Here is a 19426-nt window from a genome sequence, read left to right as displayed (position 1 = left end):
GCTGCTGCTCGTGCGCGGGGGCTCACCGGCCTGCCCCGCTCTGCTCCTGTCCTGCAGCCCCGGCGGCGAGGACCGCTCGGCAGCCGCGCCAGGGCCGGGTTGGGCCGGCGGGATCGCAAATGAAGTGCGAGAACTGCACCAAAAAGGTGAGCGCGGCGGCGGCGCGGCCGGCTGGGCCCTGCCCGCGCCCCGCAGCCGGGAGACATCGCCTCAGGGGGCGGGCAGCCGGTGGAGGTGCCCCCCGTCCCCACCGCCGGCGGGGCTACGGCGTCCCGGTTTGCCCCGTGAGGCGGAGCGGCGTTGGGCTGTCGGCTCCAAGGTCACCGGCCTCTCCGGCAGCCGCAGCGCAGCCGCGTTTCCTCATCCGCGGACCGGCGGTGATGGCGCAGGGAGGGCGGGAGCTCCCGGAGAAGCGGCGGGGCGGTTCGCCGGGCTCGGGGCCGTCACGTAGCGCCGCGACGTGTACACACGGCTGCTGCTCTGCTCGTTTAATCCTCCCCTTGGGATTAAAAACCCGCTCGGAACTGTAAAACTGATGAAGCAAGTGAATTTCTGAGGAATTACTCCCCCCGTCACAAATGCACTTTTAAAACAAGGCATTGCCTGTAAAGGTGTAGATTTAACACTGCCAAAAAACTGTAAAAGAACTGGACTAGTTCTAATGATACAGACAGTTCAACAAAGATGTTCTTCTTCAACTGTGAACATATTTTGTGTAATGCACGTATTCTATGTTTTGTTTCAGGAATGCAGTAAAAAACAGAAAAACGATGATGCGCAAAGTACATCTGTCGATGCATCGAGTTCAAATGATGGTTTTGAAGAGGTAATGTTCCTTCTAAAATTGTAATGTACTCTTACTTGTGTTCTTTTTTTGTTGTGTACCCCAAAGGAGGTTATAAGTAGAGAACTTTGAAGTACTAAATATAATACTAATCAACAAGCAGTTATGAGCACTTCTAGACATCTCGTAGCATGAGAATTGAAAATCTTTAAAAAAGATGAAATTAAAGCCCCCTTACTATGCAAACACAAAACATAAGTTGAAGTCCTAAAAAAATTTTTGAGTGTCAAAAAACTTCCATCAAGTCTTCAAAATAGAGACAGAACTTGTAAGAAGAGGGGTTTTGGCAGTACAAGCACACAAAGTGTCATCTTACTTTTTATATCAGACAAACTTAGAGATCACATACTGTTCTTCAACAGATAACTGTTTCCCTGGGGATGGCATCTTAATTGAGGGATTTCTGTTTGTTATTTTTGCAAGTAGTCTGGTCACATTGCACTTCTATCCAAGTATTCCCTCTTCCTGCGGATGAGCTGCCAACAGCATTGTAGCGAGAAGCATGAAACTCTTGATCTAGTGTATATGTTCAACGTAGTTGCAGGACTGCATTCTGTTTGTCTCACCTCGTGGTAAAAAGCCAAAGCTATCTTGCTGTTAGAGAGGTATCTGACTATTAAAGAGGCTGAATAGTTCAAGTAAAAGCTTTCTCACTTGCTTGGTAAGTTGACGGGGACTGTCAGCTCTGAAATGCAATGCAAATCGAGTTACTAGAACGTGGACTACCGGACGGAATTTAGATCAAAGTTTATGCTTAAACATTTTGCAGTTGCAGTAACGATAGGAGCAGAGCCATGAAGAAGGATGGAACAAATTATTCTGATTACTTCTAAATAATCTTGGATGTTATGCAAGTGTCATGGATTGCCTTGTTTTAAACAAAACGGTGAAAGCATGTTTGCTCTTGAGCTGGGTCACTGCAGAGGTCTTGAAAATTGGTTGATCATTATTAAATACTTGTTTACTTTTTTTTCCCCCGCCAGAAAAATGAGTTTCATACATTGGCTAATGCTAAAATACTCCTTAGCGACTGCCTAGCTTGTGACAATTGTATGACATCAGAAGAAGGAGCCAGAGTTTTCCAGCAGAATCAGAAGGAGCTCTTTCGTATTCTTAACCTTAATAAGGTAAAGTGACACAAACAGTAACACGTTGTTTTCTGTGAGGAGGAGGAAATTACAGAATGACTACGCAGCTTGGTTTCTCAAGGCAGATAATGTGAAGATTTGTCAGGATATACTTTGTCCAAAGAGGAAGTGAAAACTTGAGGCAAGATGAACATTCAAGTACTTAAAATAGTTTTGCACTAGACATGCGAGATCCCAGCACTTAAGCTAAATGCTAGCGGAAAGCACCTGCAAAAGTAAAATTTTTGGAAAATATAACTACCTCATTACTGTAATAACAAATACGTCTGTGATTCGGTGTTTAGAAATATGCATACCTTAGTTACTAGGACTGTTGCGGGTCTTTCTGGTGCCAATGTATCCACATAATACAAAGTTACCAAGGCAAGTTTTTGAAAGTAGAATTGTTTTTAATTATATATTTGAGCTGACTATATTTGGAACAGAATTTTTTGTCCAAATTCTTAGCAAAACTTACAAAAGCAGTCTTTTGCTGTCATTTTCTGCTGAGATCTGGATTTCCTGGAAGCTAGTTGCTATGTGTGGTGCTCAGATCTCTAGATCTCGATACTGAATTAATTATTTTACTTCTGCTCCAGACTTCTGTGCCCTTATGTAGTATGCAAAAGCTACCAGAATTGGTGCTTTTTCTTAATCTGTACATAAGTGTCATAAGAGGATTCATTACATAGTGATTCGGTTTTCTTAGAACTAGTTTAACGCTCCCTACAGTATGATGTTGTCATGCATGAGAAAGAGAAGGGAAAAATAAATCTTCTGGGTTATGTGGGTCCTGTTAAGAGAGCCTGAAGTCTGCAATAGGGAGGCAAGCAGGTACCTTGATCAGAACTTAGGGGTCCAAAAGAGGACAGTGAGCAAGGGAGATGCTTTCCAGGCAGTCACAAGCTTTACTTGAAGGGTCATTAGACAGCATTTAGGGTGTCTAAGTACAAACTATAGTCTCTAACCTTTTTAGGGTGAGACTTGTCTGTGGCATAGTCCTGGTTTGTCTTCCAAGGGTTCCACTGGTGTGGAAGAGGTCCCAACTAAAACACAAGCTTCATCTTCAAATAAATGCCACAGTCATTGCAGCTTTACAAGTGCACACCACCGGAGGTGTTTTGAAAGGTTTTTCAGTGCCTACGAACATTGCTTTGTTGAGGGTCCTGTCTTGCCAGTTTCCCTCAACAACTTCAGTGATAAGAGACACAGGAGCCCTAACAAAGGATCAGATCTGTAATTTGCTGGGTTGGATTTGTAACTTGAAATGCCCATGCTCCTGTAAACATTAGTTTATCTGTTTATTAATGTTTAAACACAGCTTTTTTTCATATTTGCTAGGAGGTTTCATATTGCTAGAAGATCGTAAGTCTTGAATGTCTCTTAACTTTTCTTACGGTATCACAGGACCAACTACAGAATTGTCCTAGGATTTCCTTGAGTTATATAAAAGAAACATCACCAGATGATTAGAGGCGAACACTGACAGGATCAGAGGAGCATCCTATCCTGCCCTCAGGAAACTTGATAGTTGTTTCATAGGGGTTTTAATGATATGGCCCACTGAAGCGCGGGATGCTGAGGAACAACTCCATGAGTGGAAAAGGGTGGGAAAGTAGGGAGCCTTTCCCTGTTGTAATTACATACCTTGTTTCTTTTGTTTTTGTTTTGTTTACCAGAAATGTGATACCTCAAAACACAAAGTGTTGGCAGTGTCTATATGCCCTCAGTCATTGCCTTATTTTGCTGCTAAATTCAATCTCTCTGTGAATGATGCAGCCAAGAGACTCTGTGGTTTCCTCAAAAGTCTGGGTAAGTCTGGGTTTTTTATGATGGTGGAACAGAAGGGGAGATGATTTTAGGTTTTTGCTTCCTCAGCAGAATTCTTTGTTACGCAGTCATAAAGTGCCATTGCACAATCTAGTTTGGAGTTTGAAATACGCACTCTGATATTAATGACAGTGCACCAGTATGACATACACCAGTTTCAGAAATGGATTGGAGGTATTACCCTGTTGATAGTAAAGGTCACAGAAGGATATTATAGAGTTGTCTTCGAAACCTTCACTACCAAGAAATCGGGGAGGATTTGGTCATGAGCTTAAATAAGATTTCCCCTTATTTTGTAACTTGAGGGAGGAGAGAATTCTTACCCTAAATGCCTTCCAGTCCTTTTGACACGTTATATCTCTAGAAGATTCTCAGTTCTGTAATTTGAAATTACATGCAAGAACTGTTGTATCTGCCGATTTTATGATAAAAGCTATATTTCCGTTGCTCTTTATACTATCTATACGAAGTTTTATTTAAAGAAAAAAACAAAACCCACTTTGTTACAGGTTTAGGGGTTTTTATATACTTGAGGGAGGAAGGAAGAGGACAGTAATAAACCTATAAATATATATATTCATTTTTCATAGTTTTTGTGCATCTCTGTACCCAGTATATTTTCTTCATCTAAAAGGAATGCTAATCTTGTGGGCCCCAGTTTTCCTAGAATCTTTATCTATGCCTCAGTTGCTGTGGGGATGTGCTCAATATTACGTAGGCATATAGGGAGTATGTTGCCAAATAAGCAGACAGAAGGTCTCTGCTGTGTTGGTGATATGCTCGTGTACCTTTGTAGATAACTTCAGCAATGCAAGATATGCCTGTCATCATTATCCCCAAAAAATATATCCAGCTTTGCGACTTCAGCATGTCTTGAAAAGAATGCTCCTTTTCCAGAGTCACTGCATATAGACCAGGAGTTGCGAAATCCCATTCAATTGAACAAAAAGCAAATACATGCTCAATGGCAAGCTTCTCATAAGGAAGCAGACGACTATTTGAAGTGTTGCTAGTCAGCATTAGCAAGTTAGTGGTCCTTTTAAATTCATGACATAGAAGACAGCTTTTCATTGTATGGCTTTTATTTTTTTACTCTACTATTTGTGAAAAAATTGGAGAGAGGGAAGAATATACTTGTTGATCCTCCAAGATTTTCTGTAGACCTGGATCTTGGAAAGAAGCCTGTGAGATGGAAAACATTCTAGTAATTCACTTTTCCTTACTGCTTTCTTTCACAGGGGTGCATTATGTATTTGACACCACTATAGCTGCTGATTTCAGTATCCTGGAGAGCCAGAGGGAATTTGTGCAGCGGTATCAACGGAGGAACCAGGAGGAGCATGCCTTACCGATGTTTGCCTCTGCTTGCCCTGGTGAGAACTGATTTCTCCAACCTTCCTGCACTTCGGCCTAGTCTCATTGCAACTACCAAGGAACTAAGGAAAGGGTGGTTTCATTTTGGGAGCCTTACATAACTTACAGCATTTTGTCTTTGCTTTGGAGGGATACCAAATACCACATACAGTACTTGTTACCAGTAGTGCTGATCATCTGTAGTGCATTTCAGTGCATTGCTAGATGGATGTGTTTTTCATGGGCTGTTGGGAGAGCAGAATTTGTTTCCAACAAGCATCATCAGCATTCCCATAACTGAGTGAGGTGCGGCAGCCGTAAGTGTGAGCCTTGTGACAAAGAACAGGTGTGATCGTGGCGGATAAGGCATGTGCTAATTCAGTGTTGGGCCTTACACAGTCAGATACAAAGGTTGCAGTAAATTCCCTATCTGCATCTTACAGTTGTCTTCTGTTGGAGCTCTAAAAGGTGAGGAGTGTAAATTCTATTGTTGCTTATCAAAAAAAAAAAAAAAAGAACCTTGCTGTAGTCCACAGCCTCTGATAACACAAAGAACCTGAACTACTGATTTCCTGTGCTGGTGTTTTTGTGTGTTATTTATTAGTCAGTTGTATTTCCCATCACTTCTGTAAAAGAAGCATATATTACCTATGAATCTCGGGATAATGAAACTGAGGTACAGAAGCACTGAGGTTTTTAGTGTCTTGTGTAAGACCTTAGGAGAAATTAATCACAACTGGAATTGAGGAGTTAGTGGCTGCTGCTTGTGTGTCCAGACCACAAAGTTTAACATGGTGTTACCTTATTGAAAAGAATCTTTAAGGAACTTTGCTGACTGATATAATTAAACCACGATCTCTGTTATCTTAGCAAGTTTTGAACTTGCCACTTAAGCCTAGGGGAAAGTAGCAAGTGACATTACTCTTAATGACTGTGAGATGGTTATGTCTAACACTTAGAATATAATTCCCACTTCAAATGTCACGGACTTGACTCACTAAATGTCTCACTTCTGAGAATTTTGCACCTGAGAACTTGTTCTGTTATGAACAGAACCTGCACTGATCACAACTGAAAAGATGTAGAACATTCAGTCGTTGTTTACTTTTTCCATTTCTTAGCACACCGTCATTTCAGTTTAAGTATGATAAGTCATATTCCTAAAAAAGAAGTAGCAAAAAGGAGGCAAAAGTAACTCCTTCACCTAATACCCCCCCAACTCCACCCTGAAGTTCATAGTGTTGCTTTTCAACAGACTAATGAAAATAAAAAAATACTTCTTCCTAGCTTTGAAATAACTTAAGTGGATTGCATTCTTTAAAGCAATGTTAGTGACAAGAAAGCGAGTTAGAGTTGTGTTTGGTGATCCCCAGAATCTGCTGTTGTCATTGGTTTAAATGCTGCTATTAACTGCTATTAACTGCTATTTGAATTATACTTGTACTTTTGCTTGTTCTGTGTATTCTGTAGTGGAAGTGTCTGGGTTATGCTTTAGGAACTACATATATATATTAAGAGGAAAAGTCTTTTTTTCTCTTGCTGTTATCTTAGTTTTACCTCCTATCTTCAGGAACAGACATACTATATGTTGCTTTTTTTTTTCTCATGTAAAGCCTGTGAAGTTGAAACAGCCCCCTATTACTTAGGTTTGTCGTGTTGTACGTGGTTTATTTAAAATTCAAAACCTGAGGATTTCTTTTAGAACTTCTGAGATAATTTTAATTTTCTTCATCTAGAAACAGAACTTGGATTATATGCTGCTCTCATTGGAAATATTTTAAAATAGTTAATTGAGCACTTTTCTTATCCTTGTCTGTTCTACAAAAGACTGTTTCTGTTTTCAGTGCTAGTTATGGTGTTGGCTGTCTGCTGTGATAACAGATGTTAGCAGAAGCACAGGTGCTTTCCATTTCTGGAAAACTGACCTGAAATACCACTGTAAACCCATTCTGAAAGCATACGGTATTTCATTCCTGTTGACAGCAATTACAGGAAAAAAAACTAAATCATGATCAGTCATCTGATCCCAAGTAACAAGCGATAGGACAAGAGGAAATGGCCTCAAGTTGCGCCAGGGCGGGTTTAGACTGGATATTAGGAAAAATTTCTTCACTGAAAGGGTTATCAAGCATTGGAACAGGCTGCCCAGGGAAGCAGGGAGTCACCATCACTGGAGGTATTTAAAAGACGTGTAGATGTGGCGCTTAGGGACATGGTTTAGTGATGGATTTGGCAGTGTTAGGTTTATGGTTGGACTCGCTTTTAAGGGTCTTTTCCAACCTAAACGATTCTGTGATCTTTAAAGTAAGGTTGTTCACTGTGTTTCCTGACTTAACTTGTCTGGGTGCATTTTCTGTTCCTCATTCTCCTTCCTCTCTCTACCCTCCAGATTACATAAATTTGTCCCAGAAATGTTGTTTACTGGGTGTGTTTATCACAAAATGTTTTTTATATAACTCTGTAGATATAAGGTCAATGTGAACTCAAGTGTAACTGCTTTGCTCTTACTTATCTTTGGGTGTAACTTTCCACAGAAATACCACCCTCTGCAGGAGTCGTCTGTGGTGTAAAATTGACCATGAGCAAAAGAGCATAGCCCCTATAGTCCCAGAATCTGATAAAAGGATTTTATCCTTTTATCACAATATTTTGTTGTCTCTGTCTGAATTGTTCTTACCTCCTCCTGCTGCTCTCTTAAAGGAAAGTGAGCTAATTTTGGGGGGGTTTGTTTCCTGTTGAAAGTAAAACAGTGTAACTACTGATTATATATGTAATATCTCAGAAGTAATCAGTTTTCTTCCTTCGTTTGCCAAAGTGGTAAGCAACATAAAGCACTTGCTCTAGGAACCAGCCAGCATTTTTAATGCGTTGCCAACCTCTGTGAACTCCTAGAACACGTCAACAGGGCAGGCTTGCAGCATAAGGAGGAAGAGCATAACTATTGAGGATTCAAATGCTTTTGTCCCAGTCAACTAAACTAATTTATTTTTACAGGAATGGGGTTTTACAGTAGCAAAAGTTTTTCTTACTTTTTCTGCACTTACACTGATGCATAGATATTTATAGCATGCATCTTTGTGATCTACTCACGATAAACCACTAAAAATAACGTGTTCTGAAGTACATCTGCAAGCATTTATACAGTGATTTGTAGGGGTTTCTTGTTCTTTGATGCTGACACAAGCCAACAAATGGCCGAGAATCTGAATGGATTTATGAAGGGTATAGGTCTGTGTGGGTACAGATGTACATTGATATAGGAACCGGGTATCTTGGGATTCCTGTAACTGTGGCTCTGGAATTCAGCCCTGTCGATGAGTAGGCAGAAACAGCTAGTGCATATGTGAAGTGCAGATAAATGCCCCGTGTTGCTCATTCACAAAGGCTGGCTGTATAATTAAACAGTGACTAATGGTCGTTGTGGAGCTGTAACTGCTAGACACTTGTTCCATCTACTGCAAGGAAAGAAACAATTAAAGAAGTTGCTTTGGGCAATACCTGCTAAAAGCCTCTTGGGATTTAGTGACATTTCCTTACAGTTCATGACTACAATATCTAAAACATTCCAGTTCTGAAAACGAGCCTCACAGCAGGAGTGCTGTGGTGATTAATGGTAATCATAGTTGCAGTATAAGGGAAAGACCTTCCAGAACTGCTGCTAAGGTACAAGGCAGAATGTTTTGAACAACTGTCCTTGCTTTGTTTGAAGCAGTTTTTGTTCTATTTTGACAGCACTTGAGACTAAAGCCATTTAAGAAATGGGAAGTACGTATCATGCAGAATATGCTAATAGGGCCTTTGTACCAAGCACCAAGAAATTAAGTCCTTTGTTGCAGGTAATATCTCAGACTTAAAGTCCCAGTTGAAGTTGGACATTAAGCAAACTTGCTATTCAGAGTCTAGCAATTCAGCACAGTCCTGACATGTAAATCTATAGTCCTTAGCTTTTTCTACAACAGAAATGATTGCTTGTTGAAGATGATATATGTCTTTGAGATTTTCTATGGAGACCAGTATCTGTTAATCTTCAAGTCTGTGCTTTAACAAGAATAGGGAATATTTAAACAGCTGGAGGATCCTCATGTTTCCCTGATACTTATAGTTTCTCATTTTCATCAGTAAAATTTTATTACACTGGGAAAACCACTTCTCTGCCATAGCGAGACAAACCATCTGAACACCGCTTGGATTCCAGTTTTGTACTATTGTTGGCCTTTGTGGCGGTGTTCTGACTTAAACATTACCAGGTATTGATACATCTGTGTTAATTTCAAGCTCAAGAATTAACCTGCAGGTTTTACCTTTCCTGGACAGCATGTACTTCACAGCAATTTTTCCTCTTTTATGTAAACACTAATCTGTTTGAAGATAAAAGACTTAAGTGTGACGTTTTTCGCTATTTCTTAGCGCCAAAAGCAATGCGCTTCCCTAGAAGGGTGGGCCTCGCATTTCTGCACAATTTAGGTATCTGGTTCTTAGTTCTTGTAGGTGAAGAAAAAAGTTCTGAATCCTTGCTGTGAAAGATTCTGGGCTGTTGTTTTCAGTAATGCGTAAGAAAGAATTGCACACCCTAAATATGTAAATCTGCTCATTTGTCAGTTCCTGTTCTGGAAGGTGGGGAATAATAGAACTGCTCTGGATATTGGGGGTGGTGTGAATATACATAGCTCGTCATAGCTGAAATGCTGAAGGAGTCCGGTGGAATGGAGGGGGACGCTTGAGTAACTAAGAGAATGTTGAATACAGAGAGATTTCAGTTGATTGCTGTGTGTGTGGTTGAGTGTGGGGGTGTTTCTGAAGAAGGTGTGGCTGCTCTCACAATAGTAAAAGAAGCCATTTTTTTCCAGGCTTAATCCATGTGTATCTTGTGATAATGCTTTCATGTGACTCTTCTGTTCTAGAGGAGGCAAGCTGGGTGCATGGATATTAAATCTCAGGAAACAGAAGGTTACAGTTAAGCAGCTGAACAGAGTACATTTGTTGTAGTATCTGGTGATCCAAGGGCTGAGGTCTAGAAAGTCAACTTAACGCTTTGTTAGCTGGGGTCCTGTTCTTTCTGGTTTGTTAAATCCGTGTGTTAGAAAGGGTGTAATAGGTCATGAAGTTCACTTCTAGGTCTAGAATGAATGACACAGTGAATTATTGATAGCTAACTGTAAAGCAGCATTAACAGACCCTTGAGGTTTCCTACAGTTCCCAAGGTGGGGCTTCCAGCCTATACAGAGATGTCCTACCTACTGTGAAGGTGTCTTCATTTTTAAGAGCTGTTCTATAACTTTGCGGTGCTTATGTGCCACTTCACTATCTAACTGTGATTTTTTTTTTTTTTTTTTTTTCCTGTCGTTCTAGGTTGGATCCGGTATGCTGAAAGGGTACTTACCAATCTTGTGACCTCTCACATTTGCACTGCAAAGTCTCCACAGCAGATCATGGGCTCCCTGGTGAAGGGCTACTTTGCCAGGCAGCACGTAAGTAATTGTGATTGATTTTCACCATTATACTCTCTAAAAAAAATGGGCTGGTGGATTTTAATACTGAAATATAGATCTTGGTGTATTATAAAGTGATAAAGCATCTTCCTGAATTGTTTGTCCTTTACTTGAAGAATAAACGGTGCTCTGCTGCTATATGAGTGCCCACGATAAGAAGAATGTACAAAGAACCTCATTTCATGAGGTGTAGCGTGAGCTGGCAGCAATCCTTGTGCTCTCAATGCCACATGGATTTAGATATTTACGGATAAAATTAAATCCAGGGTAGCTAAAGAGATTCTTGTTAAATGCTGCCTGTGTAGTTCTATAGCACAGCCAAAACAGGAGCGGAGGAGAATAATGTAGAAAGTGCCCTGTTATCTGGGATCAATAAAAGCATTGTATCCTAGAAACTAACCTTTTTATCTTCTCAATTTTGTATGTTGAAAAAGTTGCTGTTCTTTTTACATATCATACTTAAATTTAACTGCATCCACATTATATAGGAATGTATTGCTATCTCCGCAATAGACAGAGAAATACTGATGGACTAAAAGTTTCAGCCAGAAGACTGACTTTGGATGTTCGGTGCTGATGCTTCGTGACTTCCAGCAAATCACTTCCTCTGTGTGCGGCAGTCTTTAAATTTAATTGCTGGGGATTGATTACTAGTATTACCTGCATAGAGTTTATGATGCAATTTCTGTCCTTGCCGTCCTTCAAGCTGTCTTTTGCTCTTCACGGAGTTCACATGTGTTCTCTTCTATGTTCCACAGAACTTGTCTCCTGATAAAATTTTCCATGTAATTGTGGCGCCTTGTTACGACAAAAAACTGGAAGCCTTGCGGGAAGATTTCTACACTGCCTTGTATAATTCGCAAGAAGTTGATTGTGTTCTGACATCAGGTTAAATCTTCTTTAAACTTACTATTTATAAGTGAATCACCGTTGTTAGAATAGCGTCTATGTGAGACTTGTTTTTTTTCAAGTCTGCTTTAATTGTAAGGTTGGCTTCTTTCTGCTTTAAAAATAACTATGTGTTTTTGTGCTACTGGTAGTATAGGTATTGTATAGGGAAGGCAAAGTGAAAAACACTTTCCTTCTAAGTTGGCATACATCTGAAAACAAGATTCAGGTGTTTGTTTTTGTCAGCCTCTTGAGAAGGGTCAGAGTTACGCAAATCCGTATTTAAAATCGTCTTGCTTGTCTATGGTCATTATTTAATGTCCACTGGGATTATTCATAACATTCTAAATGCATGGCACCAGTGCCTTTTGGTGTAGCTCTTGTCTTTAGGCTTAATGTCCAAACTACGTATCCTCCTTTTTCTACTGTAGTGTAGAAACACCTTCCAGACTTCACCTAACAGAAAGGCTAAGGGTAGCATTATGCAAAGTTTGGAGCAAGCTGAAGGCCCTTTTCTTCAGGGCTGGAAGTGTCAGGCTTCCTGGTTACTGGAGGAAACTGACTCTAGTTAGAACAGAGAACGTGACTGTAAGCACGTATAGGTGTTGGGATGTTGATCTCTTAAACAGAGGCACAGCATGTGCATTTTGCTTTGTGTTGAAAGTAAAATGTCATGTTTTCCTACAGGTGAAATTGTCCAAATAATGGAACAGAAAAATGTGTCTATGAAAGATGTGACCGAAGTAGCTGTAGATAGTTTGTAAGTAGTTTTGTTGTGGATTGCTTCCTTATTTTGATGACAAATCACAACACCTTTGAGCATCTTCAACATAAATGTAAAACTTCTTAAAAGAATGTTTTTTCTCTTTAAAGAAAAAAAGCCTGCATCAAAGCCTGAGTATACTAAAGCCTCATCCTTTATACAGTGGCCAAAAAACCCCGAAGTATTCCTTTAGATGTTCATTGCTGTATATAAAAGTAATACGAAACAGATAATATAAAACTGTATATGCCGTCTAAATACAAAGCAGATAATTTGAGGTAATGACCCCTATCTAACAACTCCTTTTAAAATTTATGATTTTTGAAGATTTGTGTAGCTCCTTATTTATATTTTAATGCAATAATATTAGATTTGACTATATCAAGTTCACGGCTTGCTAGTAAGTGTGACTGTCTCAGGTATTGATCCCATTCGGAGCTGTCCTATGCTTGAGCTTGTATAAAGCTGAACAGTCTTATCTGCCCCCTCCAACTGTCTGGCCTCACACAAAGATGCTGGGATGCAGTCGTGGGGCTGACCATCTGTTCTGTGCTTCCCTCTCACCCAGAGCAGCATCTTGACAGTAAATTTCCATTTCCCTAATATGTTCATGTAGAATTGATGGAAGTAACACCCTTTCAGGAAATGGTAATTAAATTTTCTATACTGAAGACAGCAGTTGGGTTTTCAAGATTAGATAAAATTGAATCATGCTTTAGATGAAAATCACACAAAGCATTGAAGAGATTTTGTTTACTTACTGTATGACTGCTCAGAAAGCAGTGTGCATGTTGTTTTAATCCTCAGGCTTAGATACAAAGGCTGGTCTCCCTGCTCACTGATCTTTGTTCAAGTGTGACAGCTGTTACTTGGTATCTTTCCAAAGTGGTGGTAGTGGAGCAATAAATGTACTGTCTTGCACAAAATAGACAGCTCTGGAAATTTTTAAAAATCCTTTTCATTTTTGGTTAGTGTCCGGCTTGGACCTTGTCTAGACTGGAGAAATTTAAGTGGTACAGTGGTAACAGTTTCAGAGCTGTGTTTGTAGTGTAGCTCCTATTGTGATGATAGGATCTCTTCTATCAAAGAGTGCTACAGAGCATGAGAATTACATAAATAAAGTTCTTGCAGACATAATCAGATAGAGATGGTCGTTTATTTCTAAATCAGCCTGTCCAGTGAAAAACCAAGCTCTTGTTCAGAATATACCTGTTTTATTGGATCATTTCTTTCTTGTAAAATAACATTAATTTTTAAAAGGACTAAACTGATAATACTGGTTCAAGCTGTGAGACCTGCTGACATAAATTTTTGCTCTTCTGGGGTCTTAAAAGTAGATTTTGCAGCAAAAATTATCTAACTTGAACTCCTCCTCTTAAAACAAGTCCCAGCACAGCAGCAACTTGTGGTAAAGTGCTTGGTATTAAAAAATTATGAACCAAGTAGCTCGTGTTTGAGTTCTCAACTCACTTTTGTAGCTAGAGAATGCTAACAAAAAGCAGTTGGCTAGAATTAGGAGATAGATCATGAAACAAAATCACCCAAGGTTATAAAAAAACAAACCACCACACCAAAAAACAAAACAACCCAAAAGTTGCAGCAGTTCTTAAGTAGATGCAATGGCATGTTGTAGAGGGGACAGACGTACTAGATTTGTAAACTTCAGCGCTTTAGCAATTAAAATATTTCTCTGACATTATTACGACTTCAGCATTATTTGTTATTAAGGTGTTTGCTGTGGTAATTTTCACTCTGGTTTTGTGGTTGAACACTCTGCTCGGACTGGTGTTCAGGCAAGAGCTAGCAGTATGGGCCAGGAAAGGGCATGGCTGGGTGTCCTGGGAAGAAGGTAATTACATATCTAGCGAGGCTTTTACATGTAAGAGCAAAGGACCTAATCTGTCCGTTCGCTAATCTGAAGACTAGTAGCTCGTTCTGAAAGTGGCATTACCACACACCCCTATCAATTTCTGCTTTGCCAGAAAGGAACGTGAGCCTGTAGAGCTGCAGTCCTTGGCGATTACCAGCACGCGTCCCAGTACAGTGTATACTACGGCCGCTTGTGCTCATCAGGGCTGTTTTTAACGGAGGGAGAGGTGAACCTCCAGGTGAATGCTATGCCCATTGGATATGATCTCACTGATTTTCTTTCCCCAACTATAGTGTAGCACTTACCTTAAAGGGACAGTGTTGTAGCCTGGTTGCAATCGTACTGATTTGGTGTTGTTTTAGTGGCACAGTGTTACAGACTGTGACAAACAGCTCCTGGAATAGGAGAATTGTTTGTGAGTAAAGGCTTGTAACTTCTGAAGTGCTTTTATATTCTCACAGGCTAAAAATGATTTATTTCTTTTTTCCCAAAAATGTCTCCTGAGCAGTGAATGGCTGTTAATCAAGTCTTTAGGCTGTGCTAAATGCGCATTCTTATAAATTACTGTTGCTCAAGGTTTCTGAAAATGGAAAGCCCTACATCCTTTTTTTCTTTTGTATTTTTTCCATTATCTTACTACTGTCCTGAACAGTTTATTTTTTTTCAAGCTGTAATAAATAAAAATGTTATTATGTTCTCACTCACTGCTATAAAACTTTTTGCTTGGGGAGACGGAGAAGGGGAAAAACATACTGCTTTATTGAAGTGAAGGAATGGTATTTTGGAGTTGATCTTTCTGTTGTTTTCTAAGGTTTGATGACATAAAGGAGGGAGATGTAGTAAGGCATGATGGGAAGAGATCCGATGGTTACCTGGAGCATATTTTTAAACATGCTGCAAAGGAGCTTTTTGACATGGATGTCAAAGAAATCACCTACAAAGCATTAAAGTAAGTGTGAGTTTTGTATCCTTGCTATGTAGGATGGGCTAGTTGGTGCTCCAGTGAACCCTAATGCAGTTATTGCTAACCTGGCTCTTTCGCTGATAGGCAGTTACATATTATAAACCTGTAAATTTGTTGCTGTAAAGTAGCTCCTGCTAGTTTTAGGTTTATTAATAATTTACCTGCCTTTAACAATTAAGTATAACTCTATTCTGAGAATTCCACCCCACCTTCCACTTAACTCAGTTTAGAAACTGGAAGAGTTCACCTTAATCTCAATGTTAGCCTTGTTCCGTTCGCTTTAGAGCCTCTGAATACAAACTGACACAGTTGGATCATCCCTTTGGTAATGCAGGGGTTTAAAATGTTCTCTGTGTATCTTTGTAGGAACAAGGACTTTCAAGAAGTTACCCTTGAAAAGGATGGTGAGACAGTGCTGCGTTTTGCAGCAGCTTATGGCTTTAGAAATATCCAAAACATGGTTCTGAAGTTGAAAAAAGGAAAGTTTTTATACCATTTTGTAGAAGTCCTTGCGTGTCCAGGAGGTAAGAATAATTGTGGATCCCAGTTGTTTTGCACACATATCTTGAATCTCAAAGGAAAGTTGTCTTACAGGCAGGCACTTAATTTCATTCCCTCCTAATTATCTTCTTAATATTCTAAAGTGCTTATTATTCAGTGAATGGTCCAGAACACCAATTACATGTGCAGGGTTGGCTCAGAAATTGATTGGGTTTTCTAAAATTAACCACGTTATTTGCTCTCTTCTGACCTATAAATAAGTGACAGCATGGCTCTTATGATTATTTCAAACCTCAAGAGGAAATACTCTGAAATGGTGGTTGTCAAGGGCAAGAAAAGACAAGGAACATAATTAAGATCATAAAATCATGGAGAAGGCAGAGAAAGATTGTTGATATGGAAACCATTTACATTAAGATGTTGTTGATATTGGAATCACTTTAAGTAAACACAAATTCCAGCAGCATGGGGGGGTAGTTCATGGAAAGAGACAACTTTTTTTCTTTAGAGAAGTATGGAAAAAAACTTCCAAGTTAACGTAAACTTTCTCTTCCTATCAAATCTCCATCACCCTTGTGCCTTTTTTCTTTTTTTTTTTTTTTTTTTCCCTAAGGGTGCCTAAATGGAAAAGGTCAGGCACAAACTGAAGATGGAAAACCAGATAAAGCACTGCTTAACCAGATGGAAGAAGTGTATGCTGCAATACCTGTTAGACTTCCCGAAACCAACATGCACGTACAAAAGATGTATCAGGAATGGTTGGAAGGCATGGACTCTAAGAAGGTCCAGGAAACTTTGCACACCAAATACAGTGCAGTAAATCAAACAGCAAGCAATCTGGATATCAAATGGTAAATCAAACTTACAAAAGATTTGCTTAGGTTAGTTACAGATTCAGCACTGGAAACATTCTATGCAATCGCAGATGCTATGCACTAGCCGAGCGTATGAATGAGATGCTTCCTAATTGTGGATTATTATTTGTGAAGAACCATTGCTTTTTAAAAACAGAAGGAGAAGTCTCCGAAAGCCCTGGTTCCTGCCATTGTCGTTTAACTTTTACTGTGTGTAATCTCCTGCGTATAATGGATTTCTTTATTCAAAAACGTGATCTTGCAAGGTACATAAGCACTTTCTGCCAGGGGCAGGGAGTGTAATTCCCGATGAAGTTACTCGCTGAAGTGAAGGGTTCCCCTCACTTCACAAAATGGGCTCCCCCAAGAAGGCAAGATTATTTTACTCCTACTCCTGGGTATGCAATCCCTTCCATCATGGGAAAACAGTCATCATGAAATTCAGTATTGTTGCAGTTGTTGTGAAGTAACTTGGGATTTACTTGCCTTGTTAACAAAAAAAACCTTTACAGGGACAAGTGTATGTATGGAGAAGGGTAATGAATTCATGTATGCCTTCTATCCAGATTTTAACAGAAATAATTCAGTTCCAAACTAGAGTCACCATTCCTTACTGATGTTATATTTTGTAAGGAACAGGATGCTTCATATAAACTAAACTTGGGAAACTAATGCTAAATGGTTATAATGCAATCCTTCATTAAAAATAGTTCCACTTAGGTTGGTTGGTATAAAAAGAACTTTTCTTTCCTGGTAAGTTTTCTTAGAAACTTGCAGCTAGGAAGGGCAGTGCTGCTTACTTGGTCTGGCTTCTTTATGAGAGTGAAACACGCATACGCACTGTCAGGTGAGCACGTGCATACTACAACTTTGCTAGATTTGCTGAGCCAGACTTAGAGCACTTTTATTCTCTTGCGTTTCGGTACACAGGATACCAGATTGTTCTTTCATTTATCTCCATGTTGACAAGACTTCTGTAAAAGTAACTTCATGGAGTGCCTCTGAAAAAGATATTTAGCGATGCTTGTGAGCTCATCAAAGTTACTATACATTGGCGTTATGAATTTTGGTGCACTACTTATTTTTTTTAAGTATACTATAGGGGTTTCATTGAACAGACAAAGTGGTATTTGCACGCAAGCTTTTCTGCAACTTCATGAGTTGTCAGAGGGTTATTCAAGAATGTGATGGACAAAAAAAAAAATCTTAACTACTGCCAAACTTTTTCAGATTTTCCTAGTAGCATCAAATCTGTTCACGATTAGTGGCTGTTTGAAGCTAGCAAAGTTTCAGCTTTCCTTTTCCAGTCTGAAAGCATGGATGGGCTTTTTTTAATCATTTCAGGCAGTGTTTGAATGAATCTTCTTGTAAATTTCTTAATATTACAACCGCTTGTATGAGTAAGGTCTAATACTGCAAAAGCCTGTGTGTATTTGAAATCCGCATTTAACTTGAACACAGTGGATGGGATAAAGGCATCAGTGAAGACAGTGCAAGTTCTTGCATTGGCTAAACAACAGAGGCTTAAAAGGAGAGAGACAAACTTAAGTATGTTACCCTGATGATAAGAGATAGTTCTCTTAATGTGAAGCTGTTGCAGCTTTCAGTTGGACCTCCACCTAAATAACAAAACATTTCACTTTGAGGGATGTTTTCTTTCAAGTGCAAATGAATTTGATTACTGTGCTACCTGAATGCACACGATGAGATTATACCCGTAAATTAGCCTTTGTAAGTTGTTCCTTGTTGTAGTAAGAACATTATACTTACGTGGTGCAATATCAGAACATCTACAGAAATCTACCTCTGTACAGGAAGGGAGTCCAGAAATTGTGGGAAGACCTATGTATAGCTGAAACTGTAATAAATGTCTGCTAAAGAAAGATGGTGGTGTTGCATGAAATTTCTGAACAGATTACTTGTAGAAGCAACATCCAGCTCCTTTGGTCTGATTTTTCTTTATCTGTCATGATTTGCTCCAAAAACTTTTAACAGAATTATCTTGTAATAAAGTGGTCTTGTTCTGTTTGTATAGGCATATGTTTCTATGTATATATGGTTTTATAGCTTGATGGCATGTTTAAATTATATTGCTTCAGTTCTTTGTATAGTATGCTTATTTTTTTATGTGCGTATACTGGATGAAATGGTACGAAACAGTTGTTTGCTTTTCTGATGAAATCTTCACTGAAGTACACAAGAGCTGCCTTGCTATTCTGGAGGGACACCCTTGAACTGTTTGTACAACTTGGAAAAACGCTCATCTTGCGTAGGTGGCACTGCTGTACGTGTTCTCTGTTGCCATTATGCTTGCCTGTTGCACTGAGGAGCCTCACTTCCCGTGCTGCCGGGAGACCTGGAGAATGGGCCAGTAGGTGAGACAAACCTGTCTACAGTATCCTGTGCTGTGCTCCCGCTACAAGGGAAATTGATGGCTCAGTGCATAAAATAAACTATTTCAGTTGCATCCACCATTTCTTCCATCTGCTCAAGTGTTTTAACCTATTGAGATAGTAGCAAAGTAAAAATCTAGTAGATTATTTGTCTGCCACAGTATTCTTTTAAAGACGAGGAAGGCATCTAACTGGGCAGCTTTTAGTGGCTAGGTGGAATGTATGTATTATAACTAGTGACTTACAGTGACTGATACTCGTCTTTTTTTTTGTCAGCTTTTGTTTTATAAGACTTCTTGGAGTAAAACTGATTTTAAGTTTTTAAAGCCCTTTTCTTTAAAGTGCCAGTTTAAAAGAAATAAAAAAAGTGGGTTTTTTTCCTTAACTGTAGTAAGTCTTTCCCCCTCCACCTTCTTTCAGTGAAATTTTAACATGTATCTGAAAACCTTGTTGCGGCTTCGTATATAGTGAAATACTTGCCTAAGATTTGATTCTGGCTTTTAAATCTACAGTTGGGAAGTCTGTCATTTTTGACAATACGTGATTCTAG

General features: G+C 39.5%; 1 protein-coding gene across 2 annotated transcripts; it reads left to right on the top strand.

Moving 5' to 3' along the window:
• The first annotated feature begins 88 nt into the window (after positions 1 to 88).
• Positions 89 to 18104, top strand: NARF (nuclear prelamin A recognition factor). Of its 2 annotated transcripts, XM_059828162.1 has the most exons (11): positions 89 to 146; positions 746 to 826; positions 1828 to 1971; positions 3651 to 3783; positions 5040 to 5174; positions 10504 to 10622; positions 11402 to 11531; positions 12219 to 12291; positions 14976 to 15113; positions 15495 to 15652; positions 16243 to 18104. In XM_059828162.1, the coding sequence occupies exons 1-11, from the start codon at positions 120 to 122 to the stop codon at positions 16482 to 16484; spliced, it is 1380 nt and encodes a 459-aa protein (XP_059684145.1). In that variant the 5' UTR covers positions 89 to 119; the 3' UTR covers positions 16485 to 18104. The 2 variants fall into 2 exon arrangements, with proteins under 2 accessions (XP_059684145.1, XP_059684146.1); XM_059828163.1 differs by lacking the exon at positions 1828 to 1971.
• Positions 18105 to 19426: the final 1322 nt, after the last annotated feature.

The sequence above is a fragment of the Gavia stellata genome, chromosome 22 (genome assembly GCF_030936135.1).
Source record: "Gavia stellata isolate bGavSte3 chromosome 22, bGavSte3.hap2, whole genome shotgun sequence".
In the NCBI taxonomy this organism is placed as follows: domain Eukaryota; kingdom Metazoa; phylum Chordata; class Aves; order Gaviiformes; family Gaviidae; genus Gavia; species Gavia stellata.
This window is presented reverse-complemented; position numbering and strand designations above follow the sequence as displayed.

What these genes read in the sequence shown, in the direction of transcription:
- NARF (XM_059828162.1), top strand. Translation starts at nt 120, where the DNA reads ATGAAGTGCGAGAACTGCACCAAAAAG. An exon ending in CAAATGATGGTTTTGAAGAG is followed by an intron (nt 827 to 1,827) that starts GTAATGTTCCTT and finishes TTCCCCCGCCAG; the next exon opens with AAAAATGAGTTTCATACATT. An exon ending in TGATTGTGTTCTGACATCAG is followed by an intron (nt 11,532 to 12,218) that starts GTTAAATCTTCT and finishes GTTTTCCTACAG; the next exon opens with GTGAAATTGTCCAAATAATG.